Here is a 25,729-nt window from a genome sequence, read left to right on the forward strand (position 1 = left end):
CTCTTCTTACTTACATCCAGCGTCGCACTTTTTTGCTCCAACACATTTATTTACAAAGCTGAGAGCAATTTCCCAAAGTACGAGTACACACCTCACCAAACTGCAAAAATTGCCAGTGGGCAAAAAATTGTCTTTAAAATTGTTGTCTGTATTTTTAATAAAAACATCTGAACACACCGAGTTATTAGTGGAAATACTACTCGGATGTGTTCACTGAGAGAACATCTATCATCTCCTCAGTGATGAATCAAAGTCAGAAAATCACACTGAAAACAAACTAATGACCACTGGGATCAATGTGTGCCATTTCTAGGCCAATTATTTACTTTAAAGCTTTGAACAAGAAACATTTGGACAAAAAAAAGTCCAACAGGAAGAACAGACAGTAGATACAAAAAAAAAAAAAAAAAAAAACCTTTGGCTACTTAATAAGACAAACGGATATGATCACGTCCAGGTGAAACTTCATGAGTTTCCGCTTCGACATCAAATTACAATATGATAATTTTTTGTTTTGCAGTTTGCATGAAACATTGTCCTATTTGGTCCCAAAGTATTGCCAGGTTCTCATGTGGGCGTGGATGTGCACGGCTGGTGGCAGGACAGATAACGCTGATAAAGTTTGTGCGTTTCCCAAACACTGATCTTTTAGAAAAGGTTTCTGTTGTGGGTCTGGTTTTTATTTTTCTTTATATGTCGCACATAGATCAAATATCAATAAACAAATGATTGATGTTAGTTTTGTTCCTCACAAAATAAAAAAAAAACAACCAAATAGATTAACGTTTTGTTAGAATGCTGTTGACGTGTTATTTGTTAACCCTTGACACGCCAATATTCTTACTATGGATACCAGTATCAGGAGATTGTTAGTTTTGACCTATTGATTTGTACATTTTTTTACACCTAAACAGTTTTGTTTCATGGATTTCTGAACACTTTTAACAACAGTTTGTTTTAGTTTTTAGGGTTTTCTTCTTCTTATGTTTTAGGCACTGTTGACTCTTTTATTATGCTGGCTTCTACGTTTTGTGGAAAAGTAAGCAGAAAATGCACTAAAAACTGAATCTAACTATTAATATAAATATAGTTTGACCTCGCTATGTTTATTATGAGCTCTGCTGAGATGCACAGCTATAGTCAAGTGTTGGTTTCTGAAGATAAATGAGTGGTTGTGGCTCATGTTGTAGATTAGGTGGTTTTGAATAAAAAGGTTTCTACTGTGTGCGTGTGCGTGCGCGTGTGTGTTAATGAGTGAGTGCTATTAACAATATTGCACTTTGGGACTGCTCAGATGATAAATGCTATATAAGTGAAGTCCATTACATTAGCCATTAGTGAGGGCGCTGTCATGTGTAACGCCTGTCACCGAAGGAGCTGCTCAGAGCCCCCACAGTGTGGTGTTGGGGGGGTGGAGCTGTTGTCTAGGATGGATGTCAGCTAAAGGCTGGGATACACTGTGCGATTTTTTTTCAATCGTTTTTCACTCAGCTCCAGCTCAAACTGTGCGACTCAGACACAGAGCCCGAATGTGCGCAGCTCACGATGCATGTTCTCACACTGAGAAGACGGCGACGTGATGGACCAGGAGCTGGCTGGACAGACGTGGGCACGACAGTCCGACAATTTTACAGCGGTCCTATGGTGTTTTTGCACATGCGCAGTGTGAGCGTTTACGGTGGGCCGGTCCGTGGCACTGCTTCAACTGTGCGATACCCTCACGAGGAGCTTACGACCTACGATTGCTGATCGGGAGCTGGTCGTGAGGTGTTCATCGCTTCTCGTGACCCCATTCGTACTACACGACACGCGATCTAGCAGCGACTCGCACGATCCCACAAATTAGTCGCACGAGTGGAAAATCGGCTCAAAATGGGCCAAAAATTGTACAGTGTATGCCTGCCGCCAACATCTCTGATGGGGTCCAGAGGACATTCCACTACAGAACTGGCCCTCCTAACCAGTTTTTAGAGTCATTGCAGGCTTTTAGCTCAGTGGTTCTGGCCGTCCTTAAGCATTCAGGGTCCAGTCTGGTTTATTGTTGAAGTGAACACTCAAGTACGTAGAGTCCACTATCTCTAAGTGTCGACCCGGGTTTAAATTCACTAACCTGGGCATGTGACCAAAGAATAATGCCCGTTCCCCACTTGGTGAACATGTATTATATTCATGGTTAATATTCATGAAGGTGATGTATTGACCATGTCAGCAGATAATATGCAATCATCTTTAGTAGAAGCCTTAAATATCCCTGAAAAAAGTTATAGTAATACAATACAACATTATTAATAATTATATTCGAGGAATGATAAAAACAGAGAGAGAACGAGAAAAAGGAAAACACTCGATTATAATGATCACAATAATAATGGCAGAAATAAATCATATAATAATCATAATCATAATAACTGCAGCGATTACCGTAGTAATAACCAAAGTAAGAAAATACAAAGATTAAAAATTGCCTCTGATAATTACATAAGAATAATTCTATAGTTAAACCTGGGGGGATAAACCGTACAATATTCCCCAATTTGCCCCCCACTCTCTGCCACCTATGATTTATGAACATGATGATGAAATCAAAAGTGAATTTGTGGAATATAGTTCATCAGTATCGTCTTGGTCTTCCACGATCCTCCCTTTTTTAAATTAATAAATCTGACAAGGTATTAAACAACCTTCACTTTCCTCATAATTATTGGAGCTAATATTCTACCTTTGTCACAACACAGACATTTTTTTTACACACGGAAGGAAAATTAATATAACTATGATAATTATTTAATGAAAACAATTTTCTTAAAGGAGGATTTGTCATTTTTGTTTTGCCGTACCTAATCAGTGAGGTGTTAGGTAAGCACGCATCTCTGACATTTACATTAGCCACTGTTGCCAGGAGAGGCTTATTTTAGTTTGATAACATTCTGTTTTTCATTATTTATTATTATCATCAAATATTCAGTTCTTTAATTTATTTAAGATGTAAAGCTACTTTAACCATGTGGCTGTAATTGAAATACAGTTCATTTTAATTAATTGCTGGAATTTTAATATTGTTTTAATATTCTAACTGGTATTTATGTGGATCATGGATGTGCAGGGCAAACACAGTGTGCAGCAGGATGTTTTTATCACTAGTTCACTGCTTCTCTATCCTTGGACCACTTTTTGTAGATATTGACCCCTGCACACCAGGAACGTCACATCAGACCTTCAATTTCAGAGTCTTTGTACGATACCTGTTTTTTGCTTCTATCACATTGACTTCAGGAAGATATTCTGCTTTAAACACGGCCAGACAGCTTTAGGGTTTTAGATTCTGGAACAGAAGCTAGTATCCCAGTGGTCTGAAGAGGTCTAATTTGTGACTAATAAAACCTAAGGATCAAACACTGGTCAAGTATAATGATGTTACAGGTTTCCATAATGTATAAAGACAACAGTTATTGACGCAGGGGAGCATTTCTGGTAAAAGGGGTGTTTATTTTTACCGTTTTGTTTCAGTCCACTAAACTTAAGATTATTTTTATTTTATTCAACTGGTATTTGTATGTCTTGACCTTCCAAATAAAAGATACGTCTGATTGGCTCATTCAACATCATATGCTGCCCTTCTTGGTGAGGAATTTTTACTGTTTTAAGTCATTTTTCATTTAGGTTTAGGCTGCATTCAGGCCAGGGAAGTCAAAAACTCAGCTCGAATGAATAGAGAAAGGCTTTAACATCTTAATACGGCTCGGTTTGCATTTGGAATTTTCCAAGTGATCCAAACTGTCTGGAAAAGAAAACCCCTGTCTGTTACAAGAACTGCTGCCTCATTTATAACCATTACGCTTGCACAAAATAGAGCCTGAAGAATGCATACGACACTTTCCTCACAAAGTTTGTGATTCATAAAATTATACGTCGCGTGACAATGCGCGCACCGGTACATTAGTTCTGACCCTGGCTCACAAACATTTTGGAGACCTGGGGCAGGTGGTGAGGGGGTGAATTGAAAAAATCAATTTATAATCTAAAAAATATGGTGCATGGTGGCATCAACACACAGCAGTGTTAATAACCGATTGCAGGCACACCCTGTACTTAAATGACCATGGCACTGACGAGTTGCGCTAAGATGTGCTTCCACCAGTGTGCGCTTTGACCCGCACCTCCCTGATATGAGGAGTTTCCACTGAGAACAATGTTGTGGAACGGTGTCTTGCTGTATGGGCTCAGGTGGACCCTGGCCCCCACCTGTAGCAGACGCGCTCTGACAGGGCCGTGCGACTCTCCTTCAGGTCAGATGCTTTTTCTTCACCTCTGCAGTAACCAGTAGGGGTGGGAACCTCTGGGTACCTCACGATACGATACACGATGCAAAGCTCACGATAACGATTATATCACGATATGACGGTACTGCGATTATCGATATACTGGTCAGAAATCAATCTACGATAATCTGACATAACAAGAAAAAAAAAGATTAGGTGAAAAAATACAATATTTATTTCATATTTCTGAAAGACAATAAATTGAAAAAGTGTCTTATGAACAGTGACACTATTTTAGTGCAACATTTCTGTAAATAAGTGTCAACATACCAATGTAAATAAATAAGTGTCTCCAATAGTGCTTTCTGTAAACAAAAAGTAGAGTTTTTCTTACCAGTGACAGCATTATAGTGCATGATCCCAGTAAACAATATATTGGTTCCTTCAACACACAGTGATAACATTTCTGTGAAGACCTTCTTGCACATTTTAGTGAAAAAGCAGAAAAGGTTTTGAAAATAATAAAATAAATCTTAAATCCCCCCCCCCAAAAAGAAAAGTCATATAATAAAAATATCGTAATATATCGAGATATCGTCACACTATCGTCACAAATGTGCAAAATATGGTACAATAGTACCATAGAAATTGATAATGGAAATACCTGACTTTTGAAAAAATTCAGGAGAAGGTTTTTCAGACGTTTCAATATTGAAATGTGTCGCAAAAGCACAATGGAAACACTTTTTCCGCAATTACACAGGACGTGACGGGCCTGGTCACATGACCACTTCTCTCCGAGAACACATGGTGCGATACATGTAAACAGAAGAGGAGATTGAGAGATTTCTTATTATACTAAAAAGTGTTACTCCCACATTAGGCGGCAAACAACAAAGGAATGCAGAGTGTTATGAGGAGGTTTGGAGCTTCTTGTGGGATGAGATTTCACTGGAGTTATAAGCTTCTGCCCAAAAACAACCTTTAATGGAAACACTTTCAAAGCGCAATTATATTTTGTCGGAATTTTAGAAATATTGCATTTAATTTGCGAAATACTGTAATGGAAATTCAGCTCCAAACTTGCTTTTCATTTTTCAGTAATACCACTACTGTGACCACCAAATGTATCATATACTTTTTCTGTCTGCCATGACCCCACAAACACCTCTAATGATTGAGCTTACATTGTCATTGGTCAGCAGGCATCAGATGCACAAACCATTAATGAGCTCCTTTCCATCGTCCATTTATAGTAGAAGGTGGGTGTGTCGAAGGCACAATAAGAAGTGAATTCACCTGCACAAACTTCTAGACTGAGATTGATAAAGTGAAAGCAGGGTTTATCCATCCTAACACTTTTTTGGCACAGCACAGTTTTAGATTTCAGCACGCGTGTACTTTTAGTATCGATCCTACGCAGTGTTTTATAAATGAGGCCCCAGGTATAAATGATTGGTCAATGAAAATCACGCAAGATAAACTCATAAAGGCAAAAAAACTTAATTTATCTGACTTGTACACACTGTACATGGTCACAGGGCTTTGAAGATTGGTTCATATTACTCAAGGCAAGTACCTTTAAAAGAAAAATCCTCCAAAGAAAACCAAACGTACACCACAAGGTCGGTCACATACACACATTTCTCTCTACGATCTTTTTAGAGATTTCAGTTCAACCAAAGTACATGTGGAGTGTCAGCAGAGTGGCTTTGGCTTCAACTTGGTTCCCTTCATCTTTGAGGTAGCATTACCTTACCATAATCATCACAGTGTGTTTTGGACTGTGCTAGTTGTTACTCTCAAACAATGTTTTAAGTATACGCAAGGAATCTGGAACACATATTGTTGACTTCATAGCATGAATAATCAGAGGTGTTTTAATCACCAAAAATCTTTGGCTAAATGACTAACAAAAGCCAGTCCAATTTTTGACCAAATGTTGCTTTTCATTATAATTGAGGAAAGTATAAAAGGGCAAAACATGTCAAATAGAACTTTGATTTCCTCTCATTCTTCCTTTCATAATGTGGTTATATTTCAACATATTTCAGATGATTACAGGTTAGCAGAGCCACAATAAGAGCTGCTCTCTGTATCCTAACAGACACATGTTTTAGCCAGTGCCCTTCCTCCTGCAGCAATTTGCACAGTAATGACCCATTCTCTCACTGATCAAAGCAAATCCTCTAGCGTTGCAGTAGAACATTCACACTTTTGAAGTCTACTGTTTGTTTTCAAATGTGTTCACAGTTTTTATGTCTCTTCTGTCAATGTTGGCTCTTCAAATGACTGATTCTGTTCTTTTCTTCCTTTGTGCCAATTTCTCACATCTTACACCACTTTTCATCCTCCCACCAATTCATTTCCATCCACCCATAATGTCCTTCATTTCATCCCCCACTCCTACTCGTCAGCTATATCCACAGACACATCCAGCAACCCCCTCCTCCAGCCGCAGCCTCCACCTCAGCAGTCAACCCCCCTTCTCCTGGGTTCGTCTGCTCCGTCCACAGAGCATGTTTCTACAGTGGGCCCAGTCCCAGGAGCCCCCGCCGCTGCTGTGGAGGAGGCCCAGGCAGGCAGCAGTCGGACGATACCGACAGCTTGTGTACGACCCACTCACCCGCTGAGGAGCTTCACCAACCCACTGCTGCCGCCACCCATGGGAACCATCGACCCCAAAGTATACACATCCATGTTCCCACAGTCCAGTGAGTACAGCTGCTTATCAAGTCCCAACACAGATATTCTCTTGGAACAAGTTGCTGAAGTTGTTTTCCTGTCAAAGAAAGAGAGTATTTCATTTAAACTGACTTTATTTTACATAACCAAGAGATATGTGTAAAATTGGATGAAAGGTAATGTTTAAGTGTGTTTTACAGCTCGTTTAAGACATGGATCAAAACCGACTGGTTATAATAATAATAATAATAATAATAGATCAAATTTGTATAGCGCTTTTTTTGGACACTCAAAGACGCATTACATGGGGAATAAGACGAAACAAAACAAAAGGGGTTTATGGAAAAGAGATGCTAACACAAGAAGATTAAGTGTTATGGGGTTATTTTTTGAAGGCTCAGTAATTGTGATTGATTAGAACGTAATTGAAAGTGACTTTTTTGTGGAAAAATTGTAATTGTAATTTAAATTGTAATTGGGAAAAAATGCCAATCACGTAATCATAATTGAGTTGTAATTGAACATGGATAATTGGTGTCCATCAAGTCAGCTATGTGGCTTTATTGTTCTTCAATTTACCTCTGCCTCTGTGGGGGCGTGCGTCCCTTTCGGGTGCTCTTGTGGTCCCTGGGTGGTTTGGTGTTGCTCTCCTGCCCCCTTCGTGCACATCTGGGTGGCCCTTGGTGCCGGGGGCCTGCGTGTCTCTCTGCCACAAAAAAGGAAAAAAAAAAAAAAAAGTTCTTCAATTTACCTGTAATACTAGTATACAATAATCATGTTATTGAGTATAGAATAAAAAAGGAAGCAGAACAGAGTAAATTTATAATTTTGACTAATACAACTGTGTGGTTACAACATGACCTTAACCCTCTGTGGACAATCCAATGCACAGATAATTGTGACCTTGCCCTGTTCACATTGGGCTCTATTCTCCCATGCGCGTAAGTCAAAAAAGTTGCACGGCGGCGCTGTTTTTGGCTGCGCACTATTTTCCATCCGTCCCAGTTACGCACTGTGGGTGGAGCAACCCTGAAATGTGGGTGTTCCCATCCAAATCTGGCTTTACGCTCATTCTCCCATCTGCTTAAATGCTTTTCCTCTTACGCGCTTCCAACCTGGAATAAGTGCAGTGCCCCGATAAGGTGACACATTATATTACACTAGAAATATGGACTTAGTTACATTTGAAGCCACACAGACTCGTGCGTCGTGGAGCTGCAGCTGTGATCACCTGAGTTGTGCATCAGCTGCTGCTGCTCGATTAATTAAAACTCTGACACACGCAGACTTCTGTCCACGTTGCCGCAGTGATGTCCAACAATTTTCATACTATGCCCTGTGTAAAGCCACAGTTTGATCCACTACAGAGTAGATAAGTGTGAAACAAGCTGTCATATATGGAGGTTGGTGAACTGCGCATGAGAGGATGGACCAAAAACTGTTCAAACACATATTTAAATAAGGATCATATCAGACTCGCTCACACCTACTCTATAAGGCATTAAACAATTTATATCTAAAACTGTGTATTATGTAGGAAGCCAATGGTTTTGTTTCACTGCAGACATATTTGTCTCCTCATTTTTTAATGCAGGGATGGAAAAAGTTAATGAAATCAGGCTTTCCACAAAAACAAATAGTAATCTTCATACTTTATAATTTTCATGGATTTTAAAAGCATTGGGAAAACTCCATGTTCATTCACAGACTACGCAATTTTGGTCCAGTTATGCGTGGTGGGCGTGTCAGGAACATGGACGGGAGAATACGCACAGGAGAGAGGTGCGTAACTGCAGTCGTGCAAAAAAGCGCTTGAATCCAAACCGGAGAATAGTGCCCTCTGTGTCTGCTTTGGGTTCATTTAATAGTCTAATAATAGCACACAGACAACAGAAATGCAGTTCATTCACAGGATGTTGAGCTTTTCCTGTTTTCATCTCCAGACCGATGGGACACAGTGAAGACTTCTCAGCTGTCTGCTTCAGGCTGCTTTCTTTATATCTTTGATGGCCATTTCACACCAACCCTAAGCCTTACTAAATCCCTCTCACACTCTACTTATCCTGCCTCTTAACCCTAAATTGTGAGTCTCAATCCCTGTATTAGTAGCAGTGCTGGCTAGCCCTGCCACTTTCCAGGGTTTGTAACATGTCCGAACCTGCTACTGCTCGATATAAAAATGTGGCAGGTGAACATGCAATTGTGATGCTAGCATAAATGCTGTGTTCAATGATAATAGCCACATAGTGAAATTCAGGAGAATTTAGGAAATGCTCTGAGAAGACAAATAGATCTTGTTTTTGTTCATCATTTGTGCAAATATTAGAATTTAAGGAAGTGCGGCTTTTGGGACGATGACAACACTCGGACTGCGATCCACTGATCCAGACTTTAGCCATAGCTCCACTGTCGCCTGCCATAGTATCTTGATCCGTGGAAACCACCACCTTCTTGTAATTGCTTTAACAGGTGGGACAACGAGTAGATTAAATGGTATTTGTGTTTTTTAATAAATTAAATGAATTACATATGATGGTTACACACCATATATTATGGTAGACTGGGGGAAATAATCAACGTACTGCTTTGAGAGGATAAAGACAGCTGACGTCATTGTGTTAAAATACAATTCTACTATTTCATTTAGCTTTTGTCCAAAGCAACTTACAACAGAAGCACAAATTTAGACTGGAGGTGAAACCCTTAGTTAGTGCAACAAGTGCTGCCATCTAGCACTAGAATACATTTATTGATATACTGTATGTATCCACGAGTAACAATTCAACATCAACGTCAACAATGTTGTTCAACATTCAACAACGCTCATTCAACACTGTCAGTGCTAAATATTCACTAACAGCTGGTCTTGGCACATCTGACTCATTCTTCACCTAAGGACAAAGAGGAGAAGGGTCGTATAAAGTGCCTAAGTGTTCCCTTAACAGTTGAGTCTTCAGATGTCTCTTATAGGTAGAAAGGGACTGATCATACGGAAATGGGTACTTCATTCCACCGTTTGGAAAGAACCGCAGAGAAGAGATTTAGACCCATGCTGGGCTGGGAGCACCAGTTGTCTTTCACAGGCAGAGCGTAACAAGCAAAAGGGGATTGTCGATCTGGATGAGAGATTCCAACTAGGCAGGAGTCACTCTTGTCACTGTTCTGTAAACCAGAAGAAGAACGTTTATTTGAGCTTCCACTGGAAGCCAGTGAAGAGAAATTACCAACAGGGTGATAAGTGCTGTTTTGGGCAGATTAAACAGCAGACATGCTGCTTCATTCTGGATCATCTGCAGAGGTTTAAATATGCAAGTAGGGAGGTCTGCCAGAAGAGAGTTGTGGTAGTCAGTGAAATCACAAGGACCTGTACCTGTGTGGCCTGTTGTGTCAGGTAGGGTCTGATTCAAGACCGAAAAATTGGGGCCACATGAACCTTATTTTTTTTTTTTTTTTTTACTTGTCTGCACATCCTGTCAAAGGTCAACACCACAGGAAGTGCAATCATTATGAGACAGCAATGCATATTTTGTTATTGCAATAAAATACATTGATTTATTTTATTGCTTAATTGTGACCATCACCAGCCCTCCCTAAGGAAGGGTAAGAAATTTTTTATTATAGGGAGGATATAAAAAGGGAGAGCAGTGTTACACCTAAGTGGAGGGGGAGGGGGAAGGGGAGGGGAAAGGGAGCAGGGAGAAGAGACTCAAGGCAGGAAATAGAAAAGGTGGAGAAGAATAGACTGTTTTGCAGTGAGGGTGAGATGTGAGGTTGTAGAATATATTGTGCTTATTATGTTGTGTAATCCAGCCAGTATGGTGACAAGTGTGAAGCTTAGCTATAATGGTGGTGGCTGTGAACAGGGGGAATGAGTGAATGGTAGTACCTAAAGCAGGTATTTGGGATTAACGTGTCTAAGGTTAAGCCCAGTATGAGTTTTATCCCACATCCCAAGGCGTGCCAGTGTATCGTAGACCAGTATATGTGCAAAAAAAAAAAACGCTACTGCAAGCCCAGGAACTGCCCTGGGCCCGCAGATGCAGCCAGGCCAGCAGAAAGAGCGGAGGCCAGGGAGCCCCAGGCAACCCCCCACATGAACCTTAAAGGTCCCATATCATGCTATTTTTCACCCATCTCCATTTGTTCTAAAAACCCCCAAAACATAGTATTTGAGGTTTGTTTTCCCAAACTCACCTGTTTTCCAGAGTTTTAGCCTCTGAAAAGTCACTTTCTGAGCAAGTCTACAAACAGGTTGATTTGTGGCCTACTTATGAGTGGGCGTCTACAGAAGGGACCTTGCACGTCTCTTTCTGTTACGAGGGGGATCAGTAATCACCAAAGCAAATTTGTTTTTGCTATCCACATACAGTAAAACATATGGCTATTTAAGCTTTTATTGAGTGTGAGTCCGTCTCCCCTCCCCGCACGGTGACGTAGGGCCAGAGGACGGCCTGCCTTCCTCTCACCCACTCCGTAACAGAAACAACAACATCCTTTGGGCATGTGTATGAAGTCCAAATAGCACTTTTATGGTGTTTAAAGCACAGAAAAGTAGATTTAGCTTAACATAGGCCCTTTAAAGATCAGATGGTCATCAGTCATGACACCCAGAAGGCAGTTTATGGGCACAAGTAGATTGAATTCGAGTTGGACACTGATCTGTGGTTGAACTGAGGTACAACCTGAGAAGACAATGAGCTCAGTCTTGGACAGAGTCAGTTGATGGTGGGGTTCCTTCATCCATGTGGAGATGGCAGCCAGACACGATGATATCTGAGCTGAGACCGTAGTGTCATCAGGTGGAAAAGACAGGAAAAGCTGAGTATCGTCAGCATAGCAGTTGTAGGAGAAGCCTGATCCCTGATGTACCCCTGTCCATAAGCCATGTGGATCAGACACTTCTCCTCAACATCACACACTGAAGGGTCTACCTGTGAGGTTGGACTCGAACCACAACGGGACAAATCCTGAGTAGCCAATTTAGGATAGCGTAAGGCCCCCCGTCACATGCTGAGCACACAGCTGCAGAAACTTCATTAAAGATACATCCACACTTGACTGCAGTAACTATTATATAGGGGTAAGAAAACTGTGGTTAGCAACTAACCACATACAGATAAATGAGAGATCCTTAGTACAAAACCGCATTGTTGGCGGCGTGAAATTTGTATTTTGTCTTAGTTCTCAGTTACATTTGCTTCATGAGGGCTTTGTTCTTACAGTACGTGTTGTGGACTGGTTATCAGTCCAGCGTACATCATGTCCTTCACCCTCTGTGGGCTGTAATGGGCTGCGGTGCTTTCTGTCTGGTATATTGATAAAACAGATAAATGGACACAAACACGCTCAGTATATCTTTAGATTCAAATTGTTGTAGTTTATCAGATTCACTTCAGCTGAAAGGCTTAAATGAAAGTGTTCTTTAAAACTGAAGCACTGTTGCCAATTCACAGAAGTTCAATTTAATCAAACTTCACCAGCATTTCTTCAGTTTTATTTCTTTTCATTCAGGCTGTTTCACTCAGACTGGTAGATTAGGAAAAAAGGGCCGGCTTTATCTCACACAAGGGTAAGAAAACTTGTTTTCACAAAAACTCCTTTTTTGTATTCATTCTGTTGCTGCTTCGTGAAGCTCCAGCTTGTTGCTGATTGTTTCTGAATTTCAGCAAACTCTTCTGTGCTGAACATCCACCCTTTGTTTAATATTTTATTCAGGAAGGCTAAATGCATTTGCCTCGGGGCTCTACACCATGTGTCTGTCTTCTCGTGAGTGTATATTTGTAGAAATATAGTCTGTAACTGGCCTTGACATTTGCCAGAGGGTTGGATCTGATCTACACTGACCCCCCTGCCCCTCCTATGTTACCTGCCTCTCTCTCCACCGTTATTATCCTCTCTGTCTCTCCCTGACATTGTATCCAACATCCTCCTTGTTTTCTTTAAAAGGTAAATCACAGTCACTTTAATCTTTCACTCTTTGGTCACAGTCAATCAGTTCATTGCAACCGATATCAACAAATAGGAATTTATCTGCCTTGCATTCAAGAAATCAGTCTGGGAGGAGCCATTTCATCAGTTCACATCTTTCGATCTCTTGTTGTACAAATACCCCAGCGTGGTCTTCTGGGAGCTTATGAATCATTAGATTAAAATCATTAGAAGACAGCTGTGTGGAAGCTCAAAGACATCAAAGTTTGTTTATATGTTTACCTGAAAGAGATTGTAGTACCTGCTTTCTTTTACACTTACAGACCGCAGTGTTTTAAGTAAGTAAGCAAGTAATCTTAATTTTTTGAGCGCTTTTCACAGGTAAAAACCACAAGTGCTGTACAAACATATACAAACAGTATCATCCCATCTAAAGAAAACATGGAAGAACTAGAGGTTAGATCGGGCCCAAAAAATCCAGCCCGCGGGCATAAAACCCGACCCAACTTAAATTGTAGGCCGGAGCCCAAAGCAAGCCCCACTTAAATTATTTTTTTATTGCAAGTATTGCTGCTGGTAGATTAGTAGCGCGCTACCTCGCTGTGGGGAGGGGGGGCACGCACAACCGCACCACAGCTCTTTCACAAGGTATTGTAATGACGTGACTCGAGCCGTTATCACAGTTTTACAGGCTTTAATGGAGGTCGTACTAACACACCAAAAATAAACAAACACACAAAAAAACGTCTTACACCGTCATACACAACAGAACTGTTCACGAGTCTTTTCCCCGCTTACGCCCGCCCTTTCCCCAGCCTGCCAGCCAATCAACACTCAGAAGACATGTAAACAAAGACACACATTTGCAGAGAAAGCCTCACGTAACCATGGTGCCTTCTCGGCCATGGGAAATCTCAGCATCAGTTAATCACTGAATACCCACAGATGGAACATAACCACAACATAGAACCCAGTCTGTTACAGCATTACAGACCAGACCGGGCGGCCCGTGCGTGGAGCACAGACCTGACTGAACCACTCAATCATATTTGTTCCCTGCGCCCCAGTAGCAAGTGAGGAATGAGCAAAATCAGCAAATAATATTCAGTGATTGTGAACGCTGAACGACTAAACGCAACACAATGCTGTCAATATCCCGTGCCACTGCTAGCAGAAATCACTTTAGAAATGATATCACAACAATATAGAAGTATTTTTTTTTTTTTTTAAATAATGTTAATATTATAGAGATTTATAAAAAAAAATAAATACATAAAAAAAAAAAAAATTGAACCCCGACCCTAACACGACTCTAATGCGCGACATCTCGGCCCGAGGGCTCGGGCCTAAAATCTAACCTCTTGGAAGAACAGTCACAAATAACATGGGAGACAAGAATGGGAGAACTGTGGGTCGCCAAGGGCATTGGCGACCCACATATTTAAATGAAAAATGGGAAAACAACATAGGGAGACATATGAACTGAATTCCTTAATGGAGAACAAAGTACAGAACCAGGAAAAAACCTCTCAGCTACAAAAAACACAGTTAAGATAACACACAGTCACGAAACGAAACATAGCACGTGGGCAGATGGGGGTTGGCCGTGGGTCCGGGGACGGGGGCTGGGCAAAGAGGGAGAGAGGATAAAACCAAAGCAGAGAAGACGTAGACTCAATAAGCTTTGCTCTCCTCTGATACAGTCAGATTTATTAACCATCAGTGTCCACACAAACTGCAGGAAAAGCTAAAAGCACTGTAGTGTCAGGCCAAAGAATGGTGGGTGGTTTAGTAATTTGCTGACGCAGCTGATGGTGGAGTAAATGTATACTTAAGAGTGAGCGCCACAAACCAGTGCTCTGCATTGAACCATTGCTTTTGTTGTTATACTACTGATGCTTGTGCGGAAAAGTAATGATGTAGTTGGACTTTTTAGCACCAAGAATGCTTAAACACAGCATTAAAAGCTTTTCAGTCACATTTTCAAACACTTGAAGATGAGCTTAGAAACATAAATTCCTTTAACCAAGTCCATCCTATCCATTGCAGAAGAAATGTCTTTAGAAAAGGTGCACATGAAATTATTTTTTAGGCTGCTTTTACAATTCAGATGCACTGTCACATGTTACCTTTGAGTGTTCATGTTTCAGAGCAGAGTGCCCTGTCTTTTAAAGCTTTTGCTTTACAACTTCTCATAAAATCTCATTTATGCACAGAGACCATCACGAAAACATTACTTAGCGTTATTACTCATGTTGAACAAGGATTAAAAATTGTATCGGATTAATTGCATGATTTTCTGATTGTCTAAAGAATATATATATATATATATATATATATATATATATTTTTTTTTTTAACTGCAATAGGTAAAGTGAATTAAAAAATCGTGTATTGTCTACTTTTATGTAAAGCTGATGTAGACCATATTTTTTTCTAACAGATAGAAAAATGCTGTAAGCCTCATAGATGAATAAATCATAAATCATTTACTCAAACAAATGTAGATGGTTGAAATGTAAAAGTCTATTTTGATCTCCACTGTAAACTCAGTTCATTGACTTGTCAGCAAAGTTTGGAGTCCTGTGGACGGATGCATAGAAGTGGGGTTTTTGTGTTTGCCCCAAAAATTCTGTCAAGGTGAATTCACTTCTTTGCAGCTTTTTACAGGACTCCACATCCCACGATGCAATGCAAGAAACTTTTTTGAAAAGGTCAATAAACGGGACATCAAAACATTCCTCGGAGTAGCAATTTCAACCTTGTACATCTTTTTTTGGATCAAATGATCTTAAATTTATTGATCTATGAGGCTTACACTGGGTCTTTATCTGATTAAAATTGTTCTTCTGCAACTTTAAACTATTAGGAACTCAATATGACAATCATCATGATGACTAGTGGTATATGCTGAACATTAAAAAAACACACACACAAAAAATGACTAGTATAATACAATCAAAGATGGATTTTTGTGAGCACAAACTTGGAGCCGAGGAGTGGCTGGTAACTTACGGTACTCAAGGTTTATTGTCAAAGTTGCAGAGACAGACGAACAGGTCTGCTTCACTAAATGTAATCAGAGTTCACTACGTTGCCTATTTAAAGGAGTAAAGTACTGATTATATCAAAAAAAAAACAGGAAAGTCACTACTTATAAAGACTTTGAGTGGGTGCCACAGCCACACATATTTCTATAGAGCCAGCAGTAGACCAACACTGTGAGAGCAGGTGAAAATAGGGTAAGGTGGGTTCTAGAATGAAAGCCAGTTCTTTGGGCAAAGTACCACCTTAGAAGTTAAACAGCATCTCAAAACTACCAAAAAGGCATTTCAAGGGAGCAAAGTCTGCTTTTGTCAGTGACTAACAGACACAAATACAGACAAAGGCAAGTATCCATAGAGTGAGGTCATTTGTCCAGGACAAAGTCAAAGGCACTGTTATGCAGAGAAACAATGATTTCGTGCTAGAGACTGTGTGCAATGTAGGAAAACTTAACTTTATTAAAAACATTCCACTACTGTGCTCATGTTTGTTTCAGAGTTTCATCAAAATGTATTTCCACTATTCTCCTAAATCAGAAAGTATGAAAAAAAGTTCCCATCTTTCTTCAATATAACACTTTGCATTTCCCAGGTACCATATTTATCTTGGATTGTCCTGAAGTATTCAGTGCGTGTAACTTAAGCCCTGTGATGCTGCTGCTTTTATAAAAGAAGACGTACAGCCAGTATTAAATAGGGGGGGCATTAAGAAAACAGCGGGGGGCACAAGAACGCTCCGCACTGACTACCCCCCATCCCCCCACCCGCACGTGCACACACAGCTGTCCCCACATATGTGCACCAATATTTAAAATAGACATCAAACACCATTCAACATTTAACCATGTCCTATTACACCAAACAGCAGATGAATGCCTTTTAAAATATGGAGGCATATAACTTTTTTGTGAGCGGGTGGGTCCACAACCTCAGCAGTAACGGCGATAATGTAAACAAACATACAATACATCTGAACGACAACGTTAGCCTGACAGTCAAGGATACAAGAGGTTTGTTTATCACATACATACTGTATATACTACTACTTTATGACATGTAGTGAAATAGCTTTTGGGTGTTCAGCTTTTACTGTGTGCACAGTGTGCAGGGGAGAATGAAAGAAGGTTAATATCATAAATAGGCATTTAACAACAACCTATTGCTATATAAACACAAAAACAAAAGTTAGCGCGCTAACATACCTCTGACGAAGTGGTCGCTACAGACACGGGCATCAGCAGACTCTGCTTCTCCCTACAGCAGAAGTAGGTTTAAAATCCACTTTTTACAGCATTGTTCTGTTAGCTTTTTACATTTCTCACCTTTGTGAACGACAATCTTCGGTACTTTATAAAATCTCTTTTCCTTTTCTCGATTAGAACAATTAGAGCAGCCGTAAACGACACAAAACATGGACCTTTTGATTCTCAAGTTACTTCCTGCCCTCCATCTGAATTTAGTGCAATATATCTGTATATATACGACCCTGGCTCTCGCGATGCATAATGTGTGTGACGTCACGTGAATCAGCAGTATGCACGGTGATGCCCCCCCCCCCCCATGACGCAGACACAGCGTACATGCGACTGCATTCTGAAGTAGGCTCGTATGTCAGCGTTTGGTGCGTCAATGATGTATTTCACATTTAAGTGGATGCAGAAACTCTTGTGGTTAGAAAATAGAATTTAGTTCATAGTTATTTTAATTACATTTTTTTTGTTCGAAACACTGTCTGGTTAAAGCATCCATTTTGAAGCTGGTACATAACACTTTTTTTTTTCATTTCTGCTTCATGTGGGTCAAGGATAATGTGAGATTTGGACCCTTGTACATCATTCAGTGCTCTAGGACTTTGAGTTTTGGAACGTGCATCAACACTGTTGGAATATTCAATCATTCTTTCATTAAAGAACATGTTAATAATGTATTGACATACCGCCTTCCCCAACTAACCATGTTTTTCTGAGGTTTAACATTAATATACTGAATACTAAAAGCTTTGTCAGTTATCTCATACCAGAATATTTCTAGGTTTTAAAAACAAAAAGAAAAAAAAAAAGTAGACACATAAACGTATTAAAGATTGAATATCAGCTGCGTGGGTCTGACCTTGATGGTTCAGTTCTGATGATCAACAGCCTGCCAAGAAACGCACGTGATCCCCTTGGATGTAAAATTTAATAGCATAAGTAGTCATTTTTAAGGTCATTGTTGTTCTGTTTGTTTGTCTTTACAGCTGAACAGTAAAGCAGTCAGAAATTTGGAGTTTGAGTGGTCACTTTGCTAGAGACACAATTTATTTGCTAACGTTATTGCATTGTTTTTATTTGTTATTTTTTTACCATTGGGGTATCATGCTTTAATGTCTCACAATTTTCAAGCACTTTTTATCATTTGAAATAGTGAGTTTAACTTCTGAGCAGGTCCTCTGAGTACAATAAGGTGTGTCTCCATTCAGTCAGACCGTTGACTATAAAATAACTAATATACTGTAAGTCCTACTGAAGCTAGGGGAATATCGAGTTAGATCATCCCTTATTCCCCCTCTGTTTTCTTCTTTGTCTGGTATATTCTTCTTTCATTGTCTTTCTCGTTCTCTTGTTTTACCTCTTCCTCAGAAGTTCATACTGTCATACTATCTTTGTTAGCCTCAAGCACAGTAAGCTTCATATGATCTTTGTCGGTGTGTATGTTCGGTGGGGATGTGTGTGTGTGTGTGGGGGGGGGGGGGTGTACATCGTTCCGTTATTGCTCTGTTTACATGCCCAGGTGGCCTCAGATTAACATTGATTTTTGGCTCTTGAAGCCTTTCTCTCAGAAAATACTGAGCCCAAGGCGACAACTCCCAGAACCCCCTGCTCACCCAATGACCCTGCCCACTGCCTCTGTCTAACACAGAGGCTCAAAGCCAGTCACCGCTACCTCAATCAAGCCCCCGCTTTTCACCACATCCCCTCCATCTCCTTCAGAGAAATTGCGTTTGATCTTCTTTGCTTTTCATGTTTGTGTGTTTATCCAACTCTGAATAAGTCCCTTGGTGAAAAGAATGAGATGTTTTCATGGCACATTGGATTGTTCAGGAGAGAGAGAGAGAGAGAGAGACTTTGGTCCAGGTTAAAAGGGCTCTGATGTCAAACCAGGGGTGTGGTCCAAAAGGCATCCTTGTATTTTTTTTTTAAATTCTGTAAATTATTTTTTTAGGATTAAATAAAAATAAAAAATATAAATAAAATTGTTTACTACCTTAACTATTCAACCTTTAGGATTAATTATCTCTAGACCCTGACAACCAAACACTGGTTACTTGTTGATCACAGTTTCTATCAGAGGGTGGGATATAAGAACATTCATCTCTAGAACATCATTATAAAGTTATCAGGAAAATACATGAGATTTATTAACATACAATGCGATGCTTTAGTCAAGACACTCATTCTAAATGTCAAACATCACAATACTTGTCTGGCATCTGGAAAGTGTATAAGTCTGATGTGACAAATCTGTACTTATTCATGATTTGAAGGCACTGTTTGTCAGAGGTAGAGCTGGGGACATCAAAAATGATAACATTCATATAAAAATGTATCTATAAATTGTGTGATCGATTCACTGTTAAGCAGTATTTTTTTCTACCATGAGTCTTTGAATTATTCCAATGGCACTGAAGTTAAAGTCAATCAAATAGATGAGAGGATGGTCAACATTCTATTTTACTTTACACTTACAAAAAGTGGTTTTATGAACCATTTAATAATATTCAAGACTTGCAACGTGGCAGTAAATAAAAAAAACACTTTTATATTATAGCTGATTGCTCTCTCTAGTTAGTCCAGAGTCGGGTTGCAGAATTCTGGGAAGTTTTAAAACTTCCATAAGAACTAACAGGAATTTATGAAATTTAAAGGGAATTAATGGGACTAGACAGGGAATTTACAAAATTTTAATTTACCAATAAAATACAGAAATCCTCCCCCCCCATGCAACCCTAGTTCAGAGTAAGATGACGACTATTTTGGATCATTCCAAGTAGCCGCCCTATACCGAACATGTCTTTTCTACCTATCTATGGTAACTTAGCCCATATCTCAGTTTCTAGAACAGCATGTTTTTAAAATGTGAAACATAAAATAAGATCTATTTTCATACAAGTGAGGGAAGAGGGTGCAGTCTGGGGATGTACTAGAAACTATAGCTTGCTGAACCACTTTGATCAATTATAATCTGATGTTTTTTGATAAAATGAGCAATATCTGCTGGTCAAGTGTCATAGATGACTAAGGGACATTAAAGGTGTTTTTGTTAAAAATAGAATAAAAAAAAAAATGCTTCCCACCATTAAAAAACATAAATCTCTAAATTTGCTCATGATACACTGAATGGGAGTGTGTCAGTGTTTGTCTTTCTATTCCAATAGCCGTGACCCTAAAAAAAAAAAAGCAGTTGGTAAGATAAATGGATAATTTGCAAACCTGAAGCAAAATAATGTATAACAATGGTGACTATAAGAGCTAAATACATCTCTCCATGATACTGCAGCTATAGTACAGTGTGGTTCTTGGACAGATGTTGCTCCAGTGAAAATAAATAGATGTAAATCAGAAATAAATGAGCATCTATTCCACTATTCCACTGTCTAGTTTGCAGTTGATACAGGCCACACCTCCCACCACTGCCTCCTTCAGTTTCTATTAGCTAATGAAGCTAAGACCTCACCCTCTTTTTTTTAATGGCGTCTCCAAATCCAGTGTGAGAAGTGAAGTGTGATGGTGAGCATGCAGTCACTCACATAAATTGGTTTGAATGTGTGCTTTAATGCTGGAATGGGAATGTCTGTGTGAAAAAAGACGGAGCTGGAAGCAGAGCCTGCTGTGATGAATGTTTTAGGAGGACGTCTCCATCTCGTGTCACAGAGGGACGGCATTGTTGCACAGACAAAGCTGTGATTGAGCTTAAGATAGATATCGGCAGTAATTAGGAAAGGATATTGGAGCAGAGGGACAAACCTGTGGAAGTCTGTAACCATAGTTACATTTAATTTCACTTTTTTCTATTATATGTTTTGTCAAAAGGATAAAGAAAGGTTTCGAAACATTGGTATAATCCTGTTTGGGTCAATGCTCAAAAGATGCAGCGCCATGAAACCTATGGAGGCGGAGTCAGACAGAGTTTGGGTTTCTCTCCTGCATGTATCCTCAGACAAGACGAGAGGTCCTTAACCCTCATATTGTCCTTGTGGTCAGTTTGACCCTATTCAATGTTTATCATTCAAAAAATAATGACTATTTGTTTTTCCTCATATTTCATGACTTTCCATAATTTGATGGGTACAATTGATATAAAATGATCATGATGGTTTTTTTTCTATGTGCTGAACACATATTGTGCGCATTGGTGTTCCTCTGGGGTCAATTTGACCCCAAGCTGTTTTAGCTGTGTAAAACTTGTCTGTGTGTCTCTCTCATCTGAAGTAGTAAATAAATATGTTTATGAGAGGAAAGGGAGGGTCACCAACATTAATCAATATAGTGCATTCTGTAAGAGTCATGAATGTGTACCCCATGTTAGAAAATATTTGGATGAAAGATTTTCAAGATGCACTAACTCTAAAACTGAAATTTTGACCTGACAGTGGCACAGCAGGAAAGATCATATCATCACCACAGCCAATAGGGTTCATACTTTTGGGGTCATTAATGTTGTCAGTACATTTGAGAAGATTTGGATGAAAACTATTAAAAAATAAATGAATTCTGATTTAAAAGTTTGGCCTGATGGTGGCGCTAGAGAACAGGTCTAGGTTTCATTATCAAGGGGTTATTTATGTATTCAACAAATAAACAAAGTGCCTGATTGATGATTTTTGAAAATCATTTTTGGAGACAAATACCCCTGGGGTCAAATGTGTTTGTAATATTTGAGGACAATAGGGGGGTTAATGGACTTGTGAACATAACATATTTCTCCTTTGACTTTATTTACTACAGGCTCTTCTCAGGATCAATAGCCCCACCCCCTCTATTGCAATCTCCTATAACTGCAAAATCTTTCCATCTTCAGCTCAGGCTCAGAGACAGATACAGGCCTTCTGATGTGACCCTCTGCGGGCGTTTCACACCTCCTCTCCACTCTGTCTGGTGAATAAATCCACCTCTAGCTGGCTAGCTGCAGGACTTTTTCACCTCACCTCATCTTTCTCTGACAAACCCCCTGAGGGGAGACCAGCACCATGAAACTAACTTTCATGGCTTTCTCCACAATGGATGTGCAACCTTTACTTCAGCTCCATACAGCCCATTGTGGTTTTCTACTAAATTTATTTTTCTCATGGGGTTTTGATTCAGTCTGACAGCAGCATGCTAAAAAAGTCAGATGGACACATTTGGTTGTGCTTCAGTTCAAAATAAAGCTGGTGGAGCTTTTTCAGCCGACACACAATCCGAGCCAAACAAGGTCTGCTCTGTTGTGGAATAAAATAAGGTCATAGAAGATATTGTAGAATATATTTAAAAAGTAGTCGTTTTTTGATACTAAAAGATGCTTTTTTACTTCATTTTTGACTCGGATGTATAGAATTAACACACCCCTCCAGAAGCAAACACCTTTGCTACTGTGTTTCTGTAAAAACTCCAGTAAACAACTCTTGCATCCTCTCCAACATCCAGACTTAATCCACGAGAGCCGATATCTTGACTTAAACTTTCCTCGAGCTACGATTCAACCTCACTAACCTCTGCTCCACACAATGGCCTGTGTATATATTTGATTAGATCCTCAGGACATACCCAAAATGGGATAGGGAACACGAGATCTTATTTTGGAATGGATTTGGATCAATATACTGATTCCGGATCAGTTTCCAAAATCAGTGATTCCCTATGTTCTACTCTTTGAGCTGCTTCTACAGCTTGAATGATCATGGTACCGTGATCAGGATCACTGATCCACATAACTGTAAATATCTGCCAAAGAGGAAATTTGGCACTAGTGGATGTTTACGATCTGTTATTGTTAATATTATTGTTTTTTTAGATTATTATTAGGTCAATATATTTTCAGGTGTCTTATGGCCATCCAACAACCTAGTCCGATGAAGACAGCCACATGAAATGTGCTGGAGCGTGATGTACACGCATGATGCCACCTTCACATTTCTGCTACTAAACCCTCTCATATATAAATATAAACAATATAAACAGGTTCACAATATAACTATTTTTATAGTTTCTGTTTCCACTGTATCCAGAATAATAATCATCTTTCTCTCTTTGATTGATTTGTCACATGACTGCTCCGGGGTTTGAGTTTGTTTTATTTAGTTTTACATCTACCTGGGATGTAGCTCTTGGTTTTTTAGACTGATGCCAACTTGTTTGTAGTTTTATTTCAGCAAGTTTCACTTTTACAGTTACAGTTGGGGACTTTAGTAATTGAATACCCTAATTACAGTTACAGCAGCCCAATTAAACTGTATTAATTAAATGAATTAATAAAAATGGCCTGTGTAAAGGCTTTTTCAAAAAAAAAAAAAATTTCTCCTGTGAAATCTGTAAGTTGTGCAGGTCAACAAGTCAAAGAATTGGAATCGAGAATTGTTTAGAAAAGGAATCAAAATTGAGAATCGGAATCAGAATCGTTAAAAATCCAAACGATGCCCAACCCTACTCATATAAGCTGGCCTAGAACCATTCCTAATAAATATACAATTCATAAAGGTGACAAATCTTGAAGAAGTGTGCGGTAAACAACTCGTCTGAGATACTGTACAAGACACAGGGCGATAATAATAGGCTTGAGAATCCAAATGAAGTCAGGCTAATGAACGACTTGAAGCTCATTGACTGTTCTAATTCAGGGTTGCCAGATCTGACATGTTCAAAAGAAGCCCAAATGTATGGAAACCACTGTAGTAATCTGTTGTAATCATACTACTCTAATCACAGTATTCATAGTGTTGTTGTCATCATCTTTCCTCATTACCCTGTTTGCATTTGGGCCAAGGATCAAAGATGAGATGAGGAATAAACTAATCCTCTTGGCTGCGTGTATCATTTAAATAACATGGCTGAATTCACACTGAATTTCTGTTTTCTGCTGTTTTTATTTTCATGTTCAGTTTTTCTCTTGAACCCAATGATTCAGAAAATGTGATAAAATTATTTGTATTCATGTGTGAACCATAAAGGATCAGTGTATCAGTGTAAAAGATTCAGACTTTAAAAAAAAACAATCAATAAACACATGTCATTATTAAATAAGCTGTATGTGGTGGGTGTCCTGCAGCCCTTGGAACTAGAATTGCAAGAATGGTTTTCACACTTTAATGATGGAGTGAAAGAAAAAGAAATATCAACACATTTTTTACTTCTATTTTGTTAGTAACTACAGTACGCTTTTGGGGAAAAGGAATGATCTATAAGAGCCATCTGGCTGTGTTTATTATTACGTCTCCCTTAGGTTTGATTGTAGCATCTGTAATCAAAGTTGTCTTTAAGATTTATGTTGGAATATTTCTGCACCCTCACCATCAACATTGGAAAAACATTCCCTTCTTTTTGTCCAGGTGCGAGTCTCCCCAAACCTCAGGTGAAGACAGCATCTCTGGGTCAGGCTGGGAAGGCGCGCTCTCCTCTGCTGCCTGTCTCAGTACCTACAGCTCCAGACCTACCTGAGGAGGGAGGAGCTAAACCTGCTGATGACTCCACCAATGTAAGTCTGGAAGGAGAGAATGCTAAAGGAATGAAAGCCTGATTCAAATTCTGGAACAGAATGATTCATCATGCGTCTATGCACCAGGGCTGCTCGATTATAGAAAAAAAATAATAATCACGATTATTTTAGTCATAATTGAAATCACGATTATTCAAATTATTATTTGTCAACCAAAAAGTTATTTATTTTTTGTACAAAAAAACATAAAATATATTCTTTAAACATAAATCAAATCCTTAAAACACTAAAATCAAGTGTGTTCACTTTTGCACAAAACAAAACACTTCTCGCACGTGATGTGTTGTTGCTCTGGGTCTTCATCATCAAACCCAAAATTCACTTGCCACTTGTTTACCAAGCGTTTTTGCTGCGTTTCTCCTGCCATGTTTCAAGACCACTAGCAACATGTTAGCCTGCAGGCTAGCTTTGGCTTTGAGAGGGGCGGGACGGAGGGGAGGAGCTTGCATGTGTGTGGATTAAACAATTCAAAGTTAGTATCAATAACATGTGTCTGCCAAGCTTTATTATTTATAGATTTCCTAAATAGTGGATTGGTTTTATTTAGTGAATAAAACATATTTTTAATCATTTTTTTTCTCTCGGTTGTTATTTTTTTAATCGTTGGGTGTAATAATCAAAATCGTAATCGAATTTCGATTGATTTGAGCAGCCCTACTATGTACCCAGTTAACCATTTTTCCTTAACCCTCCTATTCTCCTCAAATATCACTAACGCCTTTTACCCGTGGGTTTAATCTAACCCCAGGTTTAAGTAGTAGGTCACCCATACACACACAGATACACACATTCATGCCTATCGTGTGGGAAAAGTTCTCATGAAAATAAAATTTTTTGATTGATAAACATTGAAGGGGGTCAAATTGACCCTAAGGATAATAGGAGAAAGCTGCAAGATTATTGGGCAGCTAATAATGTGTGGCAGCAACCTTCTCATGATAGGTTGATGATTAGGTCAAATATTTCCAAAACTGTAGCTTCTGTGGGGTCTGTAGTGGTCAGTATCAATAGAGAAAATACACACTCCAACCATCTGTTATTTTCTATGTGCTGTATCATTAGAAAAGCAGAATATTAAAGTATGCC

General features: G+C 39.3%; 1 protein-coding gene across 2 annotated transcripts in view; it reads left to right on the forward strand.

The window, feature by feature from the left end:
- dcc (DCC netrin 1 receptor) overlaps positions 1-25,729 on the forward strand; it is a 400,100-nt gene that overhangs the window by 358,096 nt on the left and 16,275 nt on the right. For both annotated transcript variants that reach the window (XM_028463510.1, XM_028463511.1), the window contains 2 exons: positions 6,677-6,973; positions 24,477-24,622. In XM_028463510.1, the coding sequence (XP_028319311.1) occupies positions 6,677-6,973; positions 24,477-24,622 (443 nt within the window). The remainder of the gene's footprint in view (positions 1-6,676; positions 6,974-24,476; positions 24,623-25,729) is intronic.

The sequence above is a fragment of the Gouania willdenowi genome, chromosome 12, assembly GCF_900634775.1.
Source record: "Gouania willdenowi chromosome 12, fGouWil2.1, whole genome shotgun sequence".
In the NCBI taxonomy this organism is placed as follows: domain Eukaryota; kingdom Metazoa; phylum Chordata; class Actinopteri; order Blenniiformes; family Gobiesocidae; genus Gouania; species Gouania willdenowi.